This window comes from Alosa sapidissima, chromosome 4, assembly GCF_018492685.1.
Source record: "Alosa sapidissima isolate fAloSap1 chromosome 4, fAloSap1.pri, whole genome shotgun sequence".
Classification (NCBI taxonomy): domain Eukaryota; kingdom Metazoa; phylum Chordata; class Actinopteri; order Clupeiformes; family Clupeidae; genus Alosa; species Alosa sapidissima.
In genome coordinates this window covers 13150788-13172127 of record NC_055960.1, presented here as the reverse complement: position 1 = coordinate 13172127, position 21340 = coordinate 13150788, and the positions used below count along the sequence as shown (strand labels likewise).

The 21340-nt window shown below is 42.9% G+C and overlaps 1 protein-coding gene across 1 annotated transcript in view; it reads left to right on the top strand.

The window, feature by feature from the left end:
- fer1l4 (fer-1 like family member 4) overlaps positions 1 to 20677 on the top strand; it is a 43570-nt gene extending 22893 nt beyond the window's left edge. The window contains exons 28-46 of the mRNA XM_042089115.1: positions 821 to 931; positions 1600 to 1761; positions 2869 to 3043; positions 3783 to 3898; positions 6298 to 6414; positions 6551 to 6593; positions 7267 to 7373; positions 7479 to 7613; positions 7824 to 7940; positions 8424 to 8551; positions 10031 to 10201; positions 10645 to 10799; positions 11260 to 11441; positions 14239 to 14324; positions 14544 to 14642; positions 15158 to 15399; positions 18786 to 19087; positions 19223 to 19323; positions 20098 to 20677. Coding sequence (XP_041945049.1) covers positions 821 to 931; positions 1600 to 1761; positions 2869 to 3043; positions 3783 to 3898; positions 6298 to 6414; positions 6551 to 6593; positions 7267 to 7373; positions 7479 to 7613; positions 7824 to 7940; positions 8424 to 8551; positions 10031 to 10201; positions 10645 to 10799; positions 11260 to 11441; positions 14239 to 14324; positions 14544 to 14642; positions 15158 to 15399; positions 18786 to 19087; positions 19223 to 19323; positions 20098 to 20278 — 2730 coding nt within the window. The 3' untranslated portion in view covers positions 20279 to 20677. The remainder of the gene's footprint in view (positions 1 to 820; positions 932 to 1599; positions 1762 to 2868; positions 3044 to 3782; positions 3899 to 6297; positions 6415 to 6550; positions 6594 to 7266; positions 7374 to 7478; positions 7614 to 7823; positions 7941 to 8423; positions 8552 to 10030; positions 10202 to 10644; positions 10800 to 11259; positions 11442 to 14238; positions 14325 to 14543; positions 14643 to 15157; positions 15400 to 18785; positions 19088 to 19222; positions 19324 to 20097) is intronic.
- Positions 20678 to 21340: the final 663 nt, after the last annotated feature.

The window sequence follows — 21340 nt, the reverse complement described above, 5'->3', positions numbered from 1 at the left end:
ACTGTTAACTTTTTACTTCTCTCTTCTCTCTCTCTCTCTCTCTTTCTCTCTCTCCCTCCTATCTTTCTTTCTCTCTCTCTCTCTCACACACACACATACACACACACACATAAACACTATTTTTCTGTCTCTGTTTCTATATTGAGATAAATGATGTGAGCTTTGCAGAAGTGACCCCCAAGCTTCCACAGACTTGCAATCCATCCCCTATCTTTCTTTCCTTCTTGTCTTTCTTTCTTTCTTTCCTTCTTGTCTTTCTTTCTTTCTTTCCTTCTTTCTTTCTTTCTTTCTACTTCTACATTTTCATCTCACTCTTGCTCCAGAATCCCAGACTAAATCAATAAGGGCGGTCTCACAATTATTGGTGTTGTCACCACGAGACCTGAAAAAGACAGATTCTTCACCTTTAGCCAAAAGCCAGCCATTTAACCATTGCTTAGCAATGCAGCTAGCAAGTAGCACCATCATTTATGAAGCAATCAGTCAATAGCGCCTTTCATGCAAGTAGAAATACAAGGTGCTTAACAGCAGCACACAAAAAAAAAACATGAAAGGAAAAGCAGCAAGCAGACTGAAAGGAAAAGCAGCAAGCAGACTCTACGGTGGAAGAGTGAAGACCGTATGAGAGCCATTCACACTTCATAACAAAAATAACCTTTTGTGTGTGTGTGTGTGTGTGTGTGTGTGTGCGCGTGTGTGTGTGCGCGCGTGTGTGTGCGTGTGTGTGTGTGCGTGTGTGTGCGCGTGTGTGTGTGTGTGTGTGCGTGTGTGTGTGTGTGTGCGCACATGCGTGTGTGTATGTATGTGTTTACGCCTGCAGCCTTCCCTTCCGGCGGATGTGGATCCCCGAGAGCCAGAGTACCTGGCGGGGGAGAGGTTTTACGTCATCCCAGAGGGCGTGCGACCTGTGCTGCGCAATTTCAGGATTGAGGTGAGAGAGAAAGCTAAGCAGTGACTTCACCTGGTCACAGGGCTTTCACCCGGCTGCAGTGACTTCACCTGGCTGCAGGGCTTTGTCAAGCTGCAGGTTTACTTGACAAAGAAACTATCTATGGGGTGCCATTCAGTTCCAGCCTGGTTTCAATATATGCAGCCTAGTGCATAACAGACCAAGTCCAATGCATTTGTACAAAGCCAGTAGGCATACTGTATTTCCTGAATGGCAGCCCATAAGTATCACTGCTCTGTCTGTATATCTTGGTGCTGTTGCACACTGGGATGATCTGGTTGAGTGACATGTTGTTATTTTGTTGGGTGTGTTGGCTCAGTGCATTTGTTTGTGGTGCCGTTTGATACTGGAACCGGTAATGATTTTTCTGCACCTTAAGTAATTAAGTGCATAAAACAAAACCCTGTTTCAGCAAAGTCCCTCAAACATGAAATTTATTTAGCCGTCTCAGATATTACTTTCTGTGCTCTAAAATGGTGTAATGCAATCTCCGAAGTCATGGATGCATTGTTATGCTGAGTATAGATCTTTAGAGGATGAAATGGCATTGATCCACATCATGTGCTTGCATTGAATGTAGTTTTATTGGTTCTGTGTCTATATGTAGAGGTTATGTATGTGTGTGTGTGTGTGTGTGTGTGTGTGTGTAGGTGCTGTATTGGGGCCTGCGGGATTTGAAGCGGGTGAATCTGTTTGAAGTGGAGAAGCCCCAGGTGCGGATTGAGTGTGCGGGACAGATGATAGAGTCAGAGGAAATCGAGAGCTACAAACTCAATCCCAACTTCACCGAGATGGTCAAGCGCTTTGATGTGGTGAGAGAGCCTGTTGTTTGTGACCATTCTACTTCACAGTTTGTACAGTGCCTTGGGGGGGGGTGTTTTTATGCATAAATGTAAATGTATCTTTGCATACCTGACTTCTTGATTTCAGACATATAGTTTGACAGTTTCTGAAGCAGGACACACCAGACTCCAGACTCACGTTGAACAAGCTGAAAAGAAAACTCGTCAAAATGTTCTCCTAAATATTCAGTTATGCTTGTCAGATAAAGCCTTTTTCTCGGTCCTGATCCATGCCTTGAGTTCTTTGTGTCGTTGCTTCAACCATCATGCATTCTCTCTCTCACACTCTCTGTCCCACATGCCTTGTAGTTTTATTTGTTTATTCACTTGCACAGTGTCTCATTATCATTATCATTATCTCATTATTGATGGTAAACAAACTTGTAATAGGGGAATCGTTCACCTAGCTTAGCCATACAGCATAGCCGTAGAGAGTCGCTAATAAGAGAACCAGCCATGCAACTTGAAGAATAGTCGACCTAAAGACATCTTCCGAGAATTGTGAAACATTACCTTGTCAGTAGATATAGCTCTTTGGAGATCCTTCACCTCCACAACAAAAGCATTTTCATTGTGTACAGGGGGAACTAGCCAGGAGAAGTATGTTATTTACAACAGCAGAGTAAAATATAAATATATCGCAACTCTAGGGGGAGCGCTACAGTCACCAAAAATACCTGAAACTTTAATAATAACACCTTTAATAATGATGGTAAGTCAGCTGGTTTGTGAAAATACCCTGTGTGTACTGCATAACCATAGAATAGCATTTCACAAGTAAATCTTGTGTAACACAATGTTTTTTCCACTCTCTATATTGTTCCTCAATTTTTCATGGCCTTGGTGTGATGATCGTTTTTCTGTTATTGTCCTCATATTATTTCTTGTTTGTATTTATTCTTGAATGCCCACATTGATCTGCATTTGGCCAATGATCTCAGTGTCCTTGTATGTCTGTGTATTGTCCCCATATTGACTCATAGTCCTCCATCTCTCCCTGTATTGTCCTCCCATCCCCCCTAAGAATGTCTTTATGTGTGGTGTGTGTGTGTGTGTTTTTGTATGTGTGTGCCCTAGGAGCTGCCCGAGCTGGTGTATCTGCACCCTCCGCTCACCATCTTCGTGATGGAGCAGCGGGCGTTCGGACGGCTGGTGTTGGTGGGCACCCATGTGGTTCAGAGCCTCATGCACTTTGCCCCCCGAGACCTGGAGGAGTGGAGGGAGGAAGAGGAGGACGAGCCCGAACCCCCTGGTGAGGAAGACCACGGCTGTGTGGGTGGGTCAGGGTCTCTGCCCTGGCCCTTGCCCATCTGGTTTCTGCTGGTTTTGAGAATGCATGTTTGACTTGTAAGCAGAAGCTTACTTTTGCTTTAGATAGAGAGAGAGAGAGAGAGAGAGAGAGTCTGTGTGTGTGTATGTGTGTGCGCGTGTGTGTGTGTGAGAGAGAGAGAGAGAGAGAGAGAGAGAGAGAGAGAGAGAGAGAGATCTGAGTAAGGGAAATGTGAGTTCTTCAATGTGTGGAACTGTGATAAACCACTCCACTGTGGTTGTGTAAATTGCCATGCTATGCAAATTATTTTGTGAGATGCAGCTGGTTATCCAAAGCACTTTTGTCACTCGGGGAAAACATATTTTCATTAGAAGTATGTACATATTTAGGTCAAATACAGAGAGTAAAGCATCCCAAGCATGTTCTGCTGCAACAGAAATGATGTCTTCGCATGCTGTTCTTGAAATAACAGCTAGTAATGGTACCACTAGAAACAAAGACTGTATTTCTGAGGATTGAGATTTAAGAATGACTCTGGGAAAATATGTAGCATGATACAATGGCGCAAATTTAGATATATGAAACATTTCACTGTGGGTAAACACAAAAAAGGGCCAAATCTGTGATGTATACGCAACCCTATAGTGTAGGGTCAAAATGTATGTGTTCTCATTTTGAGGATTGTTTGTTGGTCATGTTGTTGTTATATGTGTCTTTATAGAGAGGAAGCCTCCCAAGAAGGCTTCTACACCTCTCCATGCTGTGATAAACATGGATCTGGGTGGACTTCCCCTGAAGGCCTCCAAAATCCCCATCAACCCCCTTAACTTGGTCATGGTGAGTTTCTTTTTAGTCAGATGTGTGATGTGTAGTCAGACCACGTGCTGTGTGACACCCCTAGTTTCGTCTTTACTGCCTACTGCCTTTACTCTAACCGCAAACACCTCAGAGAGCTGATCCACCTCGGCTCAGTATGGAAGTGTAGATGTTTTACAAATCCTGTGGGGCAAAGTCAAGAGACAGCTGGGTTGCTTTAGCTCCATCCTATAAGGGTCCTATGTGACATTGCCTGAACAGTGCAAATGTGTGAATGTGTCTAGCATACTTCTACTCCAAGCTATTAGCATCTTTCAACATGAAAACGTCCTGTCTCTGCTGTGAATTTTTCCAATACTGAGGTCTATTCCTCAAAGTTCTGCTTTTATCTCAAACATACAAGCCATGATGTAAACCACACTGTGAGAATCAGACCCTAACTCACTTCAGTACTTCATACCTCAGCAACACAGATGTATTTTTTTTATTAGTTTATTTATTTTAATTAGCACTATTTACCAGACATGTAAAATAAGAGTCTGCAACATGCATGAAAGTAACAATCAAATGGTGTAGAAAAAAACTAAGAATACAAAATCCGTCTGCCACCCCATCTCCCCACACACACAGCCAGCCGCCCAGACACCCACTGCAGATGTATTCCTTAACACACAGTTCATCTATCCACTCCACTCTTGCTCTCATTAGGTCTTCATTACTGTTAAAGGTGCTCTAAGCGATGCTGGGTAACGTCACTTCAGTTGACTTTCAAACAAAACAGAGAGCTAGCTTGCTACTTTCTCCCCCTCCCTCCCGTGCTGCTCCCGTGCAATTGAAACTCTCCTAAACGCGCATCTCGTCTGTGATTTGCTGGAACAGTTTGTTATGTTTTTATGGGCTAGGTTTGCCCAGGTTGTTTTTGTTGCCGTTTTTGGAGCCTGGGCTGTCCACAGAGATAGCGTTTTTTTACAGTGTATTCAGGACACAGACAGCTAGAGGTTGGTTAGGTGATGTTTGCAGCAAGTGACATAAAATGTTTTAGCCTAAAAAACACATACCATCGATTAGAGCACCTTTAAACAGCACAGGTCATATGAATGTTCAGAGCTGTCTGTGTGGAGGTGGTGTGGAGGCAGCTGGCTCCCTCTCCATCTGCAGTGGTGTGTAATGAGAGGCTGCCATACACTCACGCAGCGTCAGGCTGCCTGGTGCCATTTAGCGCGCCGCTTGCACGCTCCAGCCTCCTTGGCTGTGTCTGTGATCCCCGGCAGAGTGGAGTGCCACCTCTTAGCCTTGTTGAGCCACTGATTAGGGGGTGTGGTGCACATGTGATGGGCTTGAGCCATAGCTCACACATACACACACACACACACACACACTCACACTCACACTCATGCATGCTACATGCATACACAAACAGATGCACATGTACATTGGCACACACACACACACACACACACACACACACACATGGTTTGTAGCAGTCGTGCCGGATGGCGCAGTGGTTTAATTAAACACTGGGTGCTCAGCAGGATCTCCTTCCATCTGAGTAATAGGAGCCTTTCGACCTTGGACACATTCTTGTCTTCTCTGTAACCTTTTCTCTCTATTTCTCTCTACCCTTATATCTCTTCTGTTAAGTATAAGTATATATACTTTTTTGATCCCGTGAGGGAAATTTGGTCTCTGCATTTATCCCAATCCATGAATTAGTGAAACACACTCAGCACATAGTGAGGTAAAGCACACACTAATCCCGGCGCAGTGAGCTGCCTGCAACAACAGCGGCGCTCGGGGAGCAGTGAGGGGTTAGATGCCTTGCTCAAGGGCACTTCAGCTGTGCCTACTGGTCGGGGTTCGAACCAGCAACCCTCCGGTCACAAGTCTGAAGCACTAACCAGTAGGCCACGGCTGCCACGACTGTTTCCCCTACACACACATTTCCTCTCTCTCTCTGTTTCTTTCTCTCTCCTTCCCTTTGTCCCAGTCTTCCATTTTGAGTGCTACACTATGTCCTACAATAATTCCAGAAAATAATTTGCCTGCCATCTGTTCTCATTGGTTGTGATCACTTCTCATTCCCATATATGGCCATGTCGTTCCCCTTTTCATCTGCACTGACTTTGCGGCAAATGAAACTAAACATATGCACATCCACAGTCATTACACTGAGCTGGTTGACTCCTAAATAGGAGAATCATCCTGTGTGATTGTTTTGCTGAATGAACGGCAGTGACTTTAGCATCCACTCTAGTCCAGCCTGTTATGGCCTTTTATATGACACGGATGATGTATTAAATACCTTGAAGTCATTACTGTTAACCGCATACAGTGTAGCATCTGAGTGAAAATGAACCCCTATATGCATTTATTTTCCCTGAGGTGGAGTTTAATCTTATGCATTTTTCAAATTCCTCCAGGCTCCTCTGAAGAAGGTGAGGAAGAAAGAGGAGGAGCTTGAAGAGGAGGAGCCAGAGAAAGAGGAGCTTGATTGGTGGTCCAAATACTACGCATCACTGGCAGAGCTTGAAAAACAAGTGAGACTGGCCAATCAAATGGGCTGGTTTGATCTGTTTCAAATTTGTGTCTGAATTTATACATTAAAGAGAAACAATTCGTACATTCAGATCAAGAAGATGGAACTGTACAGATAGCACTGTTTCTGATTTTTAGGAGGAGAAGGACTTAGAAGACTTAGAGGACCAGCAGGAAGCAGGTACGACACAGAAGTGAGTGCCCACAATTGTTGGGTACTCATGACTTCTGACGATGACTCCAAAACGCAATCACTCATGCCGTACATACAAAAAATGCACATATATTCTTTACAATCTTACAATCTAAACTCTGTTTAGCATTTTAACAAAACAATGTATTTCACATAGAATGTCTTAATTGAATGATTAAACAACATGTCAACAAAACACATGGACAGAGACAAAACACCTTGCCTGGTCTCCCAAAGTGTTCTTTGAGTCTCTCAAAGCAAAATGTATTTTTTTAATGATTATAAAGGTATTTCACTGTTATTTTTGTTCTGCTGAGACTAACCTGCTGAGCTTATTGAGGGTTTCATACACCCATGGTGCTTTGCAAAGTTTAAACGGCCCATAGATTTAATCTGTCCTAAAGTAGGATTATTTTTAACGTGATAGCCCCAATGGAAGCCCAAACTCTCAGTCACTCAGCCACAACGTGGCGTTAAACGCCTCCCTTGTGCTCTCCAAGCGATTAGTCAGGCGTGTTGCAAGCTGTGTGCTAGGGGCCTCTGGGTGGGCGTGTGCGTACACACACACACACACACACACACACACACACACAAACAAACACACACACACACACCAGACACACACACACACACACAGACAATTTCATATTTTATTCCACAGAAGGAGGCAACCTCAACATATCCACCCTGGATGCTGAGGACGATGACGCCATGGTGATTGAAATCGAACCACCAAAGCCCAAGCGGAAAATGATCGCCACCCTCCAGGTGCCCATTTGTCTCTGGCCGTAATGTCCCTTCCGATGCCGCCCCTGTAAAGGAGCACGGGCCAGTATTGATGACCGTAGGGCCTCTTCTTCTCACCCCACACAGCTGTACAAGTCTGAGCTGGAGAATGAGTTCAGTCAGTTCATGGACTGGCTGCACATCTTCCCCATCTACAAGGGCAAGTCCAATTTTGATGAGGAGGAGGAGGACGAGAGTGAGAGGACCATGGGAAAGTATAAGGTGGACAATGATGCGATTGAGATGAGATTTAATGTTTTTCAACGACATTTCTCAATTGAATTAAAAACAAATAATATAACATCATTACATAACTGCATAATTGTGTGATGTAGTTATTGACTTCTATTGTATGCCTGGTGTGTGTGCCTCTGTGTGTGTGTGCCTCTGTGTGTGTTTGTGTGTGTGTGTGTGTGTGTTTGCATTCTGCAGGGCTCATTCCTGATTTACCCCATTTCTAAGGAGGATGAGGATGACGACTGCCGCATCACCAGTGGTGTTCCTAAAAACGCTCCCATGAAAGTCCTCGTGAGAGTTTATGTGGTCAAGGTGCACTAACCTAACATCAAGTTTAGCCTTCACCTCTTTCTGCCACATTACTCTAAACAGGTGGTATTAAACCAGTTATGGATGTGGCTTTTTAAAATGTTTTTTTTTTGTGGTAAATATGGTCCCAGTTGTTCAGAATGTACAGTGAATACCCGAATGAGATTTTCTGTGAGGGGGCAGCCGTGACCTACTGGTTAGCGCTTCGGACTTATAACCTCACTGCTCCCCGAGCGCCGCTGTTAGGATTAGTGTGTGCTTCACCTCACTGTGTGTTCACTGTGTGCTAGAGTGTGTTTCACTAATTCACGGATTGGGATAAATGCAGAGACCAAATTTCCCTCACAGGATCAAAAGAGTATATACTTATACTTATCTACTGTTTTCTTCTTAATTGACACAGCACGTTTACTGAGCTACAAATCTTATCTTATTTTATGTTGTACATGGTCTTTCCTGTATTCTACTCTTCCCTGAAACCCCTAGGCCACTAACCTGGCCCCGACTGACCCCAACGGTAAGGCTGACCCCTATGTGGTGGTGAAGGTGGGACAACAGCAAATGGACAGCAAGGAACGCTACATCCCCAAACAGCTCAACCCCGTGTTTGGAGAGTGAGTAATATTGTGAAAATATTCTGAAATAAATATATAGAAAAATGTAAACAAGTTTAATTTGAATTTTTTTTATGTAAGGGGATTTTGAAGATTAAATTCCTTAGATTAGATTAAATTATGTTCAAATTCATTGTCATGCTTTGTTAAAGCTTAAACTGTTTACTGTTTGTTGTTAGTCGCTTTGGCTAAAAATGCCTCAGCCAAATGTAATGTCATGTAATGTCATTGTGCAGAGTACAAGTTCAGAGATAACAAAATGCAGTTAGCATCTAACCAGTGCAAAAAGCAGAAAAGTACAATGTGAACAGTATAGATAGGTAGTGCATTATAAACAGTATGTGACATATAGTGCAGTGTAGACAGTAGTATACAGTTAAGCAAGTGGCATGGTTTACAGTAAGGATATGTGCAGTCAGTGTATTAACAGTAACATCATAAGAGCAGAACAAATATGGATATGCAGTATGAAAAACATTGACAGATATGTACAGTATTTACAGTGTATTAAAAGTAACATTATAAGAGTAGTAAAAATATGTGCAGTATGAACAGTATATAGACAGATATGTACAGTTGACTATGGAGTGTAGTCTACAGTATGATAGCATTACCATTTTGAGAGCAGTAGAATATGGGTATGTTTAAGTGTAGTTGCAGTATGTACATTTTGTAAATATAAATAGAATGTTATGGGTGGGATAGGGCAGTGCCACTTCTGGAGCGTTTTGGCACCGGAACAATGGAGGTGGTTTTAAAACATGCGGCACTAGCTGCTTGGGCTAGTGACAGGTTGAATATGTCAGTCCAAACCTCAGTCAGCTGCACAGCACAGGCCCTCAGGATGCGCCCGGGAATGCCATAAGGACCAGCAGCCTTACTTGAATTAGTGCTTCTCAGTGCCACACACGTCAGAGGGGGAGAGTGGGGGAGAGACCACAACCTTGATGGCCACCTCCTTCTTGTCCCTGTCAAAGTGGCCATAGAAGTGGTTCAGCTACTCAGACAAGGAGGTAGTGGTGGTTTGTAGTCTGTGATTGCCTGGATGCCTTGCCTCATGTGTCGGGGGTCAAAGTTTTTCTTGAAGTAATCCTCGATCCTTAGCTTGTGCTTGTGCTTGTGCTTGGCCTTTTTGATGTCCCTCTTCGAGTTAGCCCCGGATGAGCTATAGATCTGAGCATCACCTGATCTGAAGGCGAGTCAGACCTCACTTTTCATCCATGGCTTCTGATTAGGGAAAGTGTTAATCTGTTCGAGGGTGGTGAACCTGTTGATGTTGGAGTTAATACAGTCCTGTTGTAGGACACAGTATTTTTTATATACATGTATCATACGTGATCCCATCCTCCTTCTATGCTGTGTGTGTGTGTGTGTGTGTGTGTGTGTGTGTGTGTGTGTGTGTGTGTGTGTGTGTGTGTGTGTGTGTGTGTGTGTGTGTGTGTGTGTGTGTGTGTGTGTGTGTGTTTTGTATCGTTGTAGAGTGTTCGAGCTGAACGTGTCTTTCCCTTTGGAAACGGAACTCACTCTTATAGTGTATGACCATGACCTGGTGGGGTCGGACGACCTGATTGGAGAAACACGCATCGATCTTGAGAACCGCTTCTATAGCCAACACCGAGCCGGCTGTGGTATAGCGCTCTATTATGACAAGTGAGTCGCAACTGACCTTGACAAACCAATGGCTGTGCACAACCAATTGACATTTATAGAAAGAAATAGGAACAACAAAAGTCTCAATAGCACTGATCTCTCACTTGTAAGACATACAAGGTTAGCTTGTGATTGGTCCATGGTTCTCAAGTAGTTGTTCATATCGCTGAGTGGTAATTTAAAGATTATACACTTGAGCAATTCAACATTTTTCATCTTGCATAGACCATCAATTACAGTAAGTGGCATATATTTTCTACAATGTCTGTTAATGAACATCTTTCAACGATGCATATCTCTCCTTTCGTCACTCAATATGTGTGTATTTAATAGAGCCTCCTACCATATTAGACTTGAGACCATATTAGTACTGGAGAAATGAGGCTGCATACACACACACACACACACACACACACACAGCCTCTGTGCTCTGCTGCTCACAGGGATGGCTACAATCAGTGGCGGGACGTCAAGAAGCCGTCGGCAGTCCTGGCTGAGCTGTGCCGCAAAAATGAGATCCCTTCGCCGGAATACCGGGATTCAGAAATCAAAGTGCTGAACAAGATATTCAAAGTCCCCCCAGAGGCTATCCCTGAGGGTGTGTAGATCTCTCTTTCTCTCTCCCCCTCTATCTTTCTATCGCTCTATCTCTCTCTCTCTCTCCCCCTCTCTCTCTGTCTCTCTCTCTCTCTTTCTTCTAGAGCCAAAGCTGCTGGTATTCCCAACACAGATCAACATAGATATGAGTGCCTTATTTTTTAAACTGCTACCACACTCTATTGGTTGCGCCAAGCTGTTTAGCAACTAAACACCATGGAAGGTACATGCATGGTACTTACACATTCAATTTCCTGGAATATCCCCTCCATTGGAAATGCATTATTATCCTCCATATAACATGAGAAAGCTGCAGTGTGTAATTCAGAGACATGGTTAGACCCAGATGTAGAGCCTCAGGCACATACACGAACACACACACACACACACACACACACACACGCACACACGCAATGCTTCTATTTTAAGCAGCGGTCATCTCCCTCTTACACCCCCCACAGAGCTGCTGAAGAAGAACAAGAAGACGGAGGAGGACCTGAACGAGCTGGATGAGCACAAGGCCCTGAGCGTGCTGCACCGCTGGGGCGAGATGCGTGAGTTCTGCGTGACGGCGTGCCCCCTGGTGCCCGAGCACGTTGAGGTCCGCTCCCTCCTCAACCCCGACAAACCCGGCCTGCCCCAGGTGAGGCTGGCCCCTGACGCTACCTCCCCCTCAGTTCTGAGGTTCACACAGAGTCTGATTTCTTTTTCAGAGAAAAGACTTTGAAAGTTATTCAAAACATTGTCAAAACATTTTTTTTACTAGATTCGTGTAACTTTACCTCTGGCCTGAGAAATGTATTAATTAGCAAATCTTCTGTAGATGGCTGGCAATAAATACTGATGAGTACTTTTTAGAGATTGTACATTTATTTCCTACTACAATGACATTTCCCTCTACTGCCACTACCCCTGAGTAATGCCCCAAGCTACCACCCATTTATAGCATAGGTGCCCTAGATGATGCCTGCTGTGGTGCATTTCACTGACCACCATAAAGGTCATGTGTTGATGCAAATGCTCAGTATGGTTATGATATATGGTTATGGTTATTAAGCATCATTCATTATTAATAATAATAAAAGAAGACTAGCTCAATAGCTGCAGATTGTTGTTTTTCTGTAAACCAAGTTCATCTACCCTTGGTATGCTTTTGGTACACATTATAAAGCAGTCATGATTGGGGCCATTGATTTTTCTACAGCCTGAACCTAGAGTGAACTTAGCTAGTAGCTGGAGCATTTCACTCTAAAATGTACAATTGATAATCGAAAGCAGCATAATGTCATTGTACTCTCTGCTGTGTTTGCAGGGCGTAGACTAACTGTCCCCAAACGCTTATGCTCAGGATCAATTTAAATTGTGTATGGACATCACTGAGATAGTACATGTTGTGCATTGATTTCATTCAGAAATTTGTGTTGCATTTCAAAACTGCCATAACTGAAAACCTTTCACCAGTATGGATCAACCCACAAATATGACAAATGCAAATGATAAAAAGCTTTTTTAAAGTATATTTTTGGGCTTGTTTGCCTTTATTTGGACAGGACAGTGGAGAGTGAGACAGGAAGCAAGTGGGAGAGAGAGATGGGGTGGGATCGGGAAATGACTGCAGGTCGGATTCGAACCTGTGTCCCCGTGGGCATTCGGACCCGTACATGGTATGGGCGCTGTAGCCTGCTGCGCCACAGCGCCCCCAGCTTTTGCTCTTTTACATTGTTTTAGATTGGGGTGGAGGGTTATAATCCCTCTTGTCACAGAGCTGTTGGACTGGTTTCTCTAACAATGTCTCAATGCCCTGTATAGACCCTTTCACAAAGGATTTCCGGTTGAAATGTTCAAAACCACAGCAGATACTTTGAAATGAAAATGAATCTGACTTTAGCGTAATGTGGTACAAAATGTCGACTTTGAAACTTGTTTTTAAAATGTTGTTTGTTGCCAAGTTACTATTAGCTCAATGTAGTTTATGGTGCCACCGGATATGCCTTAGGAACTCATGTTTATTTGCAATTGAAAGGGTCTGTATGCTCTGAATGATGCCAGTTATTGCACGTTCACTGTTCTTTGTACTAAAGAGGCCCCTAGATGATATCTTGACTAGGTACTTGCAAAGGTAATGCATGCATTTTCAGCATATGCTTATGCAATGCTAATGATAATGCCTAAGTCAGTTCTCCTCAAGGTTCCCAGGACATCTGTGTCAAGCAGCTAGATCATCTCAGCCTTAATTTAAACAGAATGATAAATAGTTGGCACAGGTGAGGGCCAGGCAATGAGTGCTGAACATTACCCCTCCTGATTCTATTCGTTTTAGTCACTCTCCAAGGCTGGCAGTTCTGGCATTTCTGTCTCACAGATTTCTTTCTTTCATTTTTGCAGAGTTCTAGGCAGAGCTGTGGGTGATTATAGGTCACTGAGCAAAGTTTTAAGTATTTTTTTGTGCTTAATAGAAATGGATGAGACTCAGGCTGCGTAACTGTGGCTGCAGTGGTGAATAATAAAACCAGTGGAATGTCAAAACAAATGTACGTCAAATCCACAGGACCCTGCTCTCTCTTTAGGAAACATTTCTCATGAAAACAAACTAGAGGTCTAGAAACTATAATAAGCTTTATTTGTATAGCACATTTCATACACAGAATGCAGCTCAAAGTGCTTTACATTTGGAACATTTAACACAATAATAGAGAAGAAAATAATAATAATAATAATGATAATAATACATTTTGAGGCTAATGCAGCAAGTTGTTGCAGTAGTATATATATAGGCTTTGCTAACAAATGCTTAAATAACTCTACAAACCGCAAGCCCTTGTTGCGGGCCCCCACAAATACCAACAATTTCCTGTAAGTTCTTCAGTCATTCCTCTTCGTTGCTTCGTTGCTGTGGCCGTTTATGATCCGATCAGCAACATATTAACATAACAAGTAATATCAGAAATACTTTAGAAATACAGCGGTCATGTCCTTAGTATGTTCCTAGTATTTGTTGTGATTATATGAATTTATATACAGACGTTTAAGGAACACAACAACTGGAAAACTGGCAGCCTTAACACTTAACCCCCTACAGCCTTAACACTAAACCCCCTAGTGGGACCCCATCTGCTTTTGGCTTGCTGCTGCTCTTATAGCAGCAGTCAAATGTAGAATAATCAGAAAAAGTAGTCTACAAGATAAAATGAGTTAACTAAAAGCTCTCATATATAGGTATGTTTTCAGGTCTTTTTTAAAGATATTCACTGAACTCGCCTGTTTGATGTACAGAGGCAGGGTGTTCCATAGCCTTGGTGCATAATGGATAAAAGCAACTTCTCCACTTTGGCTACAATTAAAAGATTAGCATTGGAAGATCTAAGTTTCCTCTAGGCACCACCTCTTCTCTGATGCCGCCTACTTGTCCGACTCCGTTGATGTTGTTTATGTTTTTGTAGGGTCATGTGCACATGTGGGTGGATATGTTCCCTGTGGATGTACCTGCTCCTCCACCGGTCAATATCAAACCTAGACTCCCCATAAGGTGAGTCATCTGTAGCAGTACATTAGCTCTAAAAAAAAAGCTTTTATCTGCTTATGTGATTTAATTTCCACATCGTATTTTCCACATAAACAAACACCCCTGTGTTGTTGGTGTCTCAGAGCAGACTGACTGGGGTTGAATGTTGCTGTACTGTATGTTGTGGCCCAGTAGAGGTTCTGTGTTGCTCTCACCATGTATTTCTGTGCTGCTCACCATCAGCTATGAGCTGAGGGTCATCATCTGGAACACGGACGATGTGGTGCTGGATGACGTGAACCCCTTCACCGGGGAGCCCTCCAGTGACATTTATGTCAAAGGGTAGGTACCACTCAGAGGCATACACTAGAGATACACCACACACACACACACACACACACACACACACACACACGCTCACACACACACACACACACACACACACACAAGGTATTTGTGTTCTGACACAAACTCTCAACGGTGCATTTGGGAATTGACAGGAAGTGGTGATGCTTCCTCTGCTCCACCACACCCACTATAATCACTGTACTTACTGTACATCTGTTCATGTATGAATGGATGTGTTTCTGTGTAAAAGTGTGCTATTGTGGCCCCAGCAGTGGCGCGACTGGCTGGGGCACCTGCACCGTACGCCGGCGACCCGGGTTCGATTCCTGCCCCGTGGTCCTTTCCGGATCCCACCCCGACTCTCTCTCCCACTTACTTCCTGTCAATCTCCACTATCCTATCTAATTAAAGGCATAAAAAGCCCCTCACAAAAAAAAAAAGTGTGCTATTGTGTGTACATTACCGTGTGTGTGAATTACATAGTAATTCTGTGAGTGTGATTTGTGTAGGTGGGTTAAAGGGCTGGAGGATGAGAAGCAGGAGACTGATGTGCACTTTAACTCCCTGACGGGTGAGGGCAACTTTAACTGGCGCTTCGTTTTCCACTTCGACTACCTGCCCACTGAGAAAGAGATCACCTACAAGAAGAAGGAGTCCTTCTTCTCCCTGGAAGAGTCAGAGTACCGGCAGCCCCCTGTACTCGTGCTGCAGGTGTGGGACTATGACCGCATTGCGGCCAATGACTTCTTAGGTGAGAACTGTAGTGTATTGTTACCTTTTGTTGATAGTGATATTGTACTATAAATAACAATATAAATAAATAGATAGTGATATTGTACTATAAATAACAATAAATTGAATTGAAATTGAATTTACCAGTAGATCAGGTTGAGCTCACCTTTAAATTATATATTTTTTCATTCATATACCACATACCATTCAGAGAGTGAATATTCTAAACTTACAGGGACAGAACATGGGAGAGGTAAAGTTTGAAAATGGGAGAATAAATAATGATTCACAGTGGTTAGTGTCTTAGTCTCTACAGATGCAATTCCAGTTTATTCTACTCTCTATTAATAGAAATAGTCCAATAAATGGAAAAAAGATGACTATAGTGTGTGTGCATCCCAAGTCCGCTGCACTAGGTTTAAACCAAGAGGAATCCCATTAATGGAACATGTTTTTTCCCTGATGCTTTTGAGCCATCAGAAGGGCTCACTCAAAGCCCTCGCCTCAGGAGTTTGTGGTGAGGGCACTCTCATCACGTTCGGCAGCTCAGAGCACTGCACGCCACTACTGTCTGTTTTGCTCTGAGAGGATCCCGTCACAAGCTCTGGCAGTCAGCGATCTGGGCAGGTTTCATGAGTCTGAGATAGACAATGTCCATCTTCACGGCATCCTCCTCAGGATCCCCTCCCTCCTCTGTCATCTCTTCATTACATGTTGCGTTTACATTTATTAATTTACCAGATCTTTTTATCCAAATCTATGAACAAATATACATTTCAATCTGTACCATTAGTCACGTCAAGTCAAGTCACGTTTATTTATAAAGCACTTTAAAAACAACAACAGCTGACCAAAGTGCTGGACAGGCAAATTAGTACGACTTGGTAGACAACAAAAAAGACAACAAAAAGTGAGGATAACAATATTTACAGGCAAACAAACAAATAAATACATAAGACAATCAGACTGTGTTAAACGCCAGGGCATAAAAATGGGTTTTTAGGTGAGATTTAAAAACACTCAAGGAGGGAGCCAGGCGTATATTGGGGCAGCTCGTTCCAGAGCTTTGGTGCAATCACTGCAAAAGCCCGGTCCCCTCTGCTCTTTAGCCTAGAACGAGGCACAACCAGCCGGAGTTGGTCAGCAGACCTAGAAGCCCTAGAGGATGTCTGCACCTTCAGGAGATCTGCTATGTACAGTGGGGCCAGACCATGTAAAGATTTAAAAACAAATAAAAGAACTTTAAAATGTATTCTAAAACGGACAGGGAGCCAGTGAAGGGCTGCAAGCACTGGTGTAATATGCTCACACCTTCGTGTTTTGGTTAGAAGGCGGGCTGCAGCGTTCTGAACAAGTTGAAGGCGGGACAAAGAGGAACAGCTAATGCCCACATACAGGGCGTTGCAGTAATCTAGGCGGGAAGAAATAAAAGCATGAATAGCCATCTCAAAGTTTTTGAGGGATAAGAAAGGCTTAACCTTGGATAAAAGCCTTAACTGGAAGAAGCTAGATCTTACTACTGTGTTTATCTGTTTCTCCATTTTAAAATTACAGTCTAACATTACACCAAGGTTTTTTACAGTATCTTTAGTAAATGGCTCAAGGGGGCCTAAGTCACCTTGTGTGCCACAAGCAGCACTGGGCCGAAAGACTATGACCTCAGTTTTATTTTCATTAAAATTTAAAAAATGTAAAGCCATCCAGGCTTTGATGTCCTCTAGACAAGCTAATAAAAGTTTAAAAGATTGGGGGTCGTTATGTTTCAGGGGCATGTAGATCTGTGTGTCATCCGCATACAGTAGCAGTGGAAGGAGATGTTATATTTTCTGAGGATGGATCCCAAGGGGAGCATGTATAATGAGAACAGTATAGGCCCCAGAATAGACCCTTGAGGAACACCACAAGGAAGAGGCGCAGAGGGGGATACAGATCCATCCAGGCAGACAGAGAAACTTCTGTCGGCTAGGTAGGATTTAAACCATTCAAGAGCAGTGCCTCTGATACCAACACAGTGCTCTAGACGGGAGATTAAAATATCATGATCAACAGTATCAAAAGGAGCGGTGAGATCAAGGAGGATGAGAATAACAGAATCTCCAGAATCAGTGGCTAGCAGCAGATCATTAAAAACTTTCAGAAGGGCTGACTCCGTACTGTGGAGGTCTTTAAAACCAGATTGCAGAGGTTCCATGATACCATGTGTATCAAGAAAAGACTATGTTGAAGCACAAGTTTTTCTAAAACTTTAGATAAGAACGGGAGTTTTGAGATAGGTCTGTAGTTAGATAGGATTGAAGTGTCTAGATTGGGTTTTTTAATCAACAGCTGCACAACGGCATGTTTGAAGCTCTTTGGCACAATACCTGAGGCAAGGCTACAGTTCATGATCGTTCATATGTGGGGACCTGTGGTCTCAATTGTCTGAGCGATGAGAAGAGGAGGAACAATGTCAGTTAGACCAGATGAGATTTTCATTAACCCAAGTGTCTTGCCACAAACCGTTTCTGGCTACAAATGACAAGGTGCAGCTTTCAATTTTAGAGAAAATTAATGCACATAAATGAAACAAAACAAAAATCCGCCAAAAAAAGACATAAAAAGAAAGAAGCAGCTAATCCGTTAAAAAATGTTGTACAAAGTCCTTGTAAATTTCAAAGGTAAGAGCATGGTAAAAAACAAATATATTCCTTTGTTGGATTAAGGCTGTGAAAAAAATGTTTGTAAGACTTTTATGTTTGTTTCCTGACAAGCATTAAATGCACCTTTTTATTAAGGTCCTCTTTGAAGTAATTATTTGACACACCAATGGTATGGATTTCTTTGAGATGTTGAAGATGAACCTCCCCTCTGCTCTTTCCTATCAACCCATCCCACAGAGGAAAAAAACACCCATCAAGTACAACAGTTGAAAATGAGAATACCCTACTGAAAACCTCAAAATGTGGGCATTGTCAAGATCAATCAAGTGGAATTGTAAAGATAATTGCAGAATGTACAATCTTTTCAAAATGTCATAGCACTACTATTACAAACTGCAATGTGTCATCTCTGCAAGCTCAACACTGATATATCTAAATATATGCTTAACTTGCAATCTTCCTTTAGAAATAAGAATATTCAATTCAATTCAATTTCAATTTTATTTGTAAGGGACAGTGTGCAATTAAAACATAAATGTAACCATTATGCATTGCGCCAGAGTTAGCCTTGGGCTGATTTACATCTGTAGTCCCACAGGAAGCACAAATACATATACAAGCACAATACATACAATTCATGAATATGATTACAATGGCTATTACTAACAGGGAGAAATAGCTTAATTCTGGGGATCACTAGTCCCCAATCAATGGAAATGACACGCTGTTTTACAGGGCTCTCTCCCACCTGCTCTCCTGACACCAGGTTCCATCGAGCTGCGTCTGAACGACATGGTGCGGGCGGCAAAGTCCTCCGAGCAGTGCAGCGTCAAGATGGCGAAGGACAAAGCCACGCCTCGCTTCTCCATCTTCCGCAGCAAAAGGATGAAGGGCTGGTGGCCCCTCATCAAGCTCAAGAGCCAGGAGGACATCGAGCGGGAGGAGAGGGAGGCGGAGGAGGAGAGGAAAAAGAAGAAGAAGAAAAAGAAGAAGGGGAGTAAACGCAGCAAGATGAAGCCGGAGGATCTCCAGTTTGTGGACAGCAGTGGAAATACTTTCCTGCTTATGGTAAATGAAGTTATCTTGACACCTTTTTTTGCACAGTTTACCCACACCCCCCAACTGTGTGCATGGTGAAGATTGTGATGCATCCTGGGAATTGTAGTCAGATGTGGAATTGCAGTTTGCATTTGTTTTATACAGGGGAAAGTGGAGGCAGAATTCCAGCTGGTCACTGTGGAGGATGCGGAGAAGAACCCTGTGGGCAAAGCTCGTAAGGAGCCAGAACCGCTGGAGAAGCCGAAGTAAGACCCACACACACACTGACAAACCCACAGGCTCACACACACTGACAAACCCAGAGGCTCACACACACTGACTTTTCAACCTGCGTCAGGAGTCACATCTCTCACACCGGGATGTACTATGTATAAGTATATATATATATATAGTATATATACTCTTTTGATCCCGTGAGGGAAATTTGGTCTCTGCATTTATCCTAATCCGTGAATTAGTGAAACACACTCAGCACACAGTGAACACAGTGAGGTGAAGCACACACTAATCCCAACGCAGTGAGCTGCCTGCAACAACAGCGGCGTTCGGGGAGCAGTGAGGGGTTAGGTGCTTTGCTCAAGGGCACTTCAGCCGTTCCTACTGGTCGAGGTTCGAACCGGCAACCCTCCGGTTACAAGTCCGAAGCGCTAACCAGTAGGCCACGGCAGCCCCCGAAAGAGCATGGTTAGCCCCCGCCAGAGCACAGCTGATCACTTTGCTTTGTTATGTTTATTAGACTGAACAGCACCATTATTGCTAGTTATGGTATATGTGACTGACATGTGATTGTATATGGAGATAAACATCAAATCTAAATTAAAACATTTAAATAAAATAAAATTAAATATTAAATAATGAATTAATTTCAATGACATAATTAAAAAATACAGTATACTGACACAATGACTTTTTATCAATACTTCTTATTTATTTTGAGTCCAGGACAAGACTCTGCTATGGATCTATCAGTAAGCAAGTTTCTTTGTTTCTGTGTCTCTCCCTATCTCTCTTGCTTTCAGTCGACCCAAGACATCTTTCAACTGGTTTGTGAACCCCATGAAGACCTTTGTGTTCTTCATCTGGAAGAAGTACAAGAAGTACATCATTGCTCTGGTCATCCTGGCTATCCTGACCCTCTTCCTCTTCCTCATCCTCTACACCCTCCCCACACACATCAGCCAGCTCATAGTGAATGGCTGACCATCAGAACTGACCATGCACCTAGCCTTTGTTTTCAGAGAGAGAGAGAGAGAGTGTGTGTGTGTGTGTGTGTGTGTGTGTGTGTGTGTGTGCATGCGTGCGTGTGTGTGTGCTTGTGTGTGTGTGTGAGAGAGAGAGAGAGAGAGGGAGAGGAAAAGAGAGAGAGAGAGAAGATGTTATCTGCGATTTGTGTGGTCAAAAAACAAGGCACTATAGTTTTAAATCCTACTTCTGATAACCAAAGACAAAATATTTTACAATCAGCTCTTGTAGAGTAATAATCATTTGCACTGTTCTGATGTCATGTACACTGTGTGCTTTTACAGTTTGATTACATTATCTTAAATATACTCCTGACGCTATACCATTGTTTTGACATTCAATTAAAGTATTTCTGTTTCTGTATTTCTCTCTCTCTCTCTCTCTCTCTCTCTCTCTCTCTCTCTCTCTCTCTCTCTCTCTCTCTCTGTTGCAGTATTGACTATATCCTCATTTTGGATTATTGCACTAAATCTAGAACTGTGGATAATTAGCTGAAGGTAAAACTGATACGGTTTCATATTTATGAAATGTCATGTCAAAATGTGTATATTTACACTTTGACATATTTTGTAGGCTCATTATGGCATATGGATTGTGTTAATGATCCTAAAGTGCCAAACTGTATGTCAAATCCATTATTTTGTTTGAAGGGCATTAGAGCAGCTGTGTCCTACAAGTGGAGCAGCAGTGAGGACCGGACGTCGGGTATAATAGTAATCTAGAGGAATGGGCATGTGGATGGTGATGGTTCTGAGGGAGTAATTGCTCCAAAAAACCTGTATAGTGGCCTTGTTTCCATGGAAATTGTATCTTGGTGCAGGAGGGGCAAGTCGTAACAGATTATGCAGTAAGCTCCTGATTGGGTTTTTGTCACTGTTTGCAGGTCATCATTTATGAGGATACCCAGGCCCACATCTGAATGCTATTAATATGCATATGTTCAGCTGAAAATGCCACTTATTACAAATTCCCATTGTGAAGAAAACCCAGAATCTGTCAGTCTTCACATAACATATATTT